At 40.3% G+C, this 4,860-nt stretch overlaps 1 protein-coding gene across 1 annotated transcript in view; it reads left to right on the forward strand.

Moving 5' to 3' along the window:
* The window catches only part of TMEM213 (transmembrane protein 213), a 4,187-nt gene extending 4,108 nt beyond the window's left edge, over nt 1–79 (forward strand). The window contains exon 4 of the mRNA XM_009579723.1: nt 8–79. Coding sequence (XP_009578018.1) covers nt 8–79 — 72 coding nt within the window. The remainder of the gene's footprint in view (nt 1–7) is intronic.
* The last annotated feature ends 4,781 nt before the right edge of the window (nt 80–4,860 follow it).

Genomic DNA, 4,860 nt, shown 5'->3' on the forward strand with positions numbered 1-4,860 from the left:
GTTTCTGACTCTCATCCTGCTCTGCGTGGACAAGGTCATGAAACTGCGGCCTGACGAACCCAAGTATTTGGTGGGCTGAAGCAGGGCAAGCCAGCGAGCAGCAGCACCCGGGAGCAGCGAGGTGCAGACAGACTGACAAAGCATTTCAATCGCTTCCTAAGAAACAAAAAAGAAAGGGAACGTACCTTCAGCCAAAAAAGGCCAGATCTAAGCAGGGCACCTGCTGGGCCTTCATCCTCCCCAGCAGGTCAGAGCTGCCAGCCAAGGTGCTGAGCAGGCAAGTCCCTGCAAGCCACCACGTATGTCCCACAGTGCACAGAAAACCTTTCCCCCGAGCCCTTTCGTGCTTGCTGTGACTGCGCCAGCAGCTGTGAGACGCTGAAGGACCAGTTACCAGTTTATAGCACACTGCCTTAAGACAACCCGGTATATAACCTTTCACTTTGAAACAGAAAGTGGGCAAATAAGGCTATATTCTGGAGGGTCGCTGTTACCAGATCCCTTACTAAGCTACAGGCCAGGATGCATCAGTAAGCGGATGTAACTCATTGATTATACCGAGTCCTTTTCACTCACTAACCTGCAGTATTTTAAAGTCTGTTAACTGATACCAGTGAAAACTCTGTTATGGAAACTTAAGGATTGTTTGGGCTGGTTTAAAATTAAAACTAGTTTTTCCAGTGCAGTTTATATGTGAACTGTTTTTATTTATTCAGCTTGCACCTGCCCGATTAACTAAGCCAAGCTGAACTGTGGCAAGCAGGTTTAAACCAGCTTATCCAATTCATGCACAGAACTGTTCCTATTTATGCAAGATGATAATAAACACTCTTATTGATGGAAAGATTCTCACTGACTGGTTTGTATTGATAAAGCTTATATTGGCAAGGAATTACCCAACCCAAATTGTTAGAAACATGATTCTAACAAGAAATATTCACGCAGGAGGGTCTGCCTCATGGCAGTCAAACTGTCTGGTTTGGGACAGTTGCACCAGCTTGATTTCTATCTATTATTAAAACAATGAATCAGTGTTAAACCCATCTAGACATACACAGGATTAGCAAACCTGCTAGAGACCAACTGAAATGAAACATTAAAAGTTACTCTTAAACCAAAGAAAGCTCCACTGGAGATTTTTATCTATTAAGTATCATTAAAGCCTCCCTTCAGCTTACCAATGCATAACTTTTCCAGTTAGAAAAGATACAAATCAGTTTAAGACTCTTCATATTGATTCTGGCTCAACCAGACACTTGATCAGGACAACGCTGTGCCACTTCACAGTGATGGGCAGTCGTCCCTTGTCAACTATCCACCATCAACAGGAACGGGTACAAGTTGGACACTGAGGAAAAGACATCCTTCCCTATCATTAGTATCACTTAACACAAAAAGTCTGCTGGGCTAAAATGCTGAGCAGAGACCCTAGTGTCAGGAAAGAAAGTTTTGAAAGGGAAGGGCTTAATTCTTTTGTGGCTTTTTTACTGTGTTTTGTTTAGTTGTTTTGGTTTGGTTTTTTTTTTTTTTCTTTTTACATGCGCCATACTACTAGTAGTAAACAATAACAAAATATTGCTCAATTAAAAAAAAATCTCGACATTTCAACATACAACAATTAAAACAAAAGTAATTTTCACAAGACAAATCTCCACGTTGGACCAGCCAACTACTTCCTTCCACAAAAAAAGAAAAAAAAACCAACCTTGTATACAGAAGTGAAGGACTCCACCTCTTATCGTTTGTGTTGACTGAAAGAACAGTGAGTTGACAGTCAATAATCACTGATGGACATGTGATGGCAATCACTGATGGATAACAAATCTTCTAGCTACATATATCATTTTTTTCCTGATTCATTAGTTTTAATAGTGGAAAATGTGCGTTGGCCTGAAAGCAATGTGATAGATACCGTGAAAAAAATCTCCATGCATTGCCTGAGTGTCTACCTTCTGCAGACCTCTTCCTACAGTTCTCCAGTCTTACGGAGATTGTTCTCCTGGTTGGGAACACAGAAGTGCCTGCTGGATATGGCACTGGTTTTCATCTTTGAGGGGATATGTTTCATAGCTTTCGCATTTCCTTGGCTAAGGTTACGAGTGCATGGATGCAGCCAGACACAGAAATAAATCTATTCCAGTCTAAAGAGATATAAGCACATGACACAAGCTCTAAACGTCCTACAGCCCAGCACTACACCCGCAAACTAGCTTCATAATAATTCTGCAGGGCTTCCTAAAGCCTGCCTTTAAAAGCACAGCTTGTTTGTTTTTCACACTCTCCAAAATAGTCTGCTGTGTGCAGTTACCTTCAAGGGATGTAGTAGACTTAAACCTCAAGTTTTGCTTCTCGCAGCTTTTGTTGAGGATTCCCAGCTCAAACAAACTGGGGAAAAAAGGGAAAACCCCGTAGATTTTCATATACGAGATCCCAAGGATTTTGTATACCTATGCTCAAGGGTGACACCCAAGTCTCAACAAAATCAGGTATACAAATGGAATACCTTGCAGATAATTTCTGCTGTGAAATGTATACTTCTTCTAGACCAGTGACCTGTAAACCTCTGATCTCGTATAACAGTTTTGTTTCTTTACTGCATCACCTGCTTTGACATCTGACATTGCCAGGTTTGATCTATAGCCTCTTCTTTTCAAGTCATTTGACTTCCTGTGAAGTGCATTGGGTCACTTAGAAAAATGTAGTCCCATAATGAATTTAATGAACACACTACTACTCCCAGTGTGTTCTGGGTTCCCTAAACAAAGTGGCAGTATCCCGAAAGCTCAAAAGGCTACCAACATCTTATCTGTTCCTATGCAATATAGGATAAGATACATAACAATAAAAGGTTATAACAATAAAATATTATTTTAAAGAGACCCTCTGAGGTTCACGCTATGTGTTGTACTGATTTAGGCATGGTGGGCAATCACAAGTACAATGCAAAGCAACACACCGTGCAAAAGGAGGAGAAAAGCCCTAACAGAACTGTCAGTGTTGCATGGGCTTGTCAATAGTTAAAGAAGTTGCATCCAAAAGACTTGAGAAATTGATACAAAGACAAAAAAGTAGTAGGCAGAAATGGATTATACATACTTAATTTACAGTAAATATAATCTAAAGATTATCTGTGGTCTGCTGCTACATTTCCTGGAATATTTTTAGCTCGGGAACAAGTAGCACAGCTTGTGGGTTATAACAGCTATTTTAAGACCAATCAAGTCACAGTAAGAAGGCTGTGGTCTGGTTTTGATGCACAAATTAAAGATGACTCTATAGAACAATGCCTTATGATGTGGTACACAAGCAATGTCATAGACTGGTGTAGTCATTTATTGTGTATTATCTCATGTTCCTAATAATATCACTGACATAATAATACGTCTAATAGTAGATTCCCAACTAGTGCAATGCTGCCCAAGTCCTGTTGACTTCAAAGGAGCTACACATACATCAAGCACATGCCTTGTTTTGTTGTTTGGGGTTTTTTTCATTGTAATTCAGGAAGCCCGTCATTTTTGTTCCCACAGGAAACCTTGGAAGCAAAACATAACTCCCGATTTATCAGCGTGCATAAATCATTTCACCTGTGTCAAACCTTGGTGCCCCTTCAGACTGCTACATACAATGTCATGCTGTAGCACTGAGCTGGTTTAGGCTCTCACGCATCTCAAAGCATGTAAAAAATAAGTTGATAGCTCATATCACCTATTAAGCAGCAAACTACCCTCTCAGAAGGATGACGGAAATGTTAACGCTCCGGTCATTTATAGTACATTATCCAGTCAAATTCTATGTCCTTGGACCAAAAAGTTCCTTGCTGGAATGAGATGGAGAAGAAATCTGTTCCAACTCATATGATCTAGTACAAAGAAAAGCAAAAAATGGTTGAAACGTGGATGGCTGAACAAAAGTACACATGACCGAAAAACATGAGTTTGAAGCCTGACATTGCTGATCAAGTCAGAACACTTCTTCATATTTTCTGGACAAAGTTTCTGAATTTCAGACATTAAAGTATGCAGTGCCTGGAAAAGAGAGAGACACGCAGATGGCACCTGGGAAAACTGCTGGTCTACAAGTCTCCTGACAGACAAACAGAGCAGTAGGGAACGCGTAACCGATCAGCACTTCTAATATCAAAAAACATTAGTAGCAGCATAGCATTCCAGGGTAACTACTTAATTTGCTTGGAGATAATATCAATCACATCTGACTAGTGATTTTTTAAATTCTTAATTCAAGACTAAATGGATTGGTACTTGATGCGTGACTCTTCATCTTTTTAGATACCATTGCTCTGGTAATGACTCGCATTACTCACTGCCTCTATCCTTGGGGTTTTAGTGAATGAGCTACATATTAAGCAATTGCACTTTACAATGATTACACTTTGCAAATTCACTAGAGGGATGAATACTGGCAAGCACCAGAGCTTCCTGCTTGCATGAAACACAGAGAAAAGACAGAGGTTAAATTCATAAGAAAAGGTGCTCTGTACTGGGACTTCGTAGGAATTTTGATAAAGCCATTACAAAAACTAGGATTTCAGAAAATTATTGTAATTAATTACAGCCAAAGAATGAAATATAGACATTCTTGGGAAGCAACCACTCTCTCTCATTCTTACGCTCCAGATCCCACTTATTTTATGGTATCAGTAGTACCAGCATCTGTTGTGGAATTCAAACCTCGCTTCAGGTTTCTGTCCCAGAATCAAACATGCACTTTTCAAAGAGCTTATTTCCAACTCCTATTTCATAATAACCTTCCAGAAATAAACACGGGGTAAACAATGCAGTATTGTCTCCCAGGACTGGTGATCCCCCAGGAGCGCTGTTCCCCAGGGCTCAGTTTTGG

Source organism: Fulmarus glacialis, unplaced genomic scaffold (assembly GCF_000690835.1).
Source record: "Fulmarus glacialis isolate BGI_N327 unplaced genomic scaffold, ASM69083v1 scaffold8846, whole genome shotgun sequence".
Lineage (NCBI taxonomy): Eukaryota > Metazoa > Chordata > Aves > Procellariiformes > Procellariidae > Fulmarus > Fulmarus glacialis.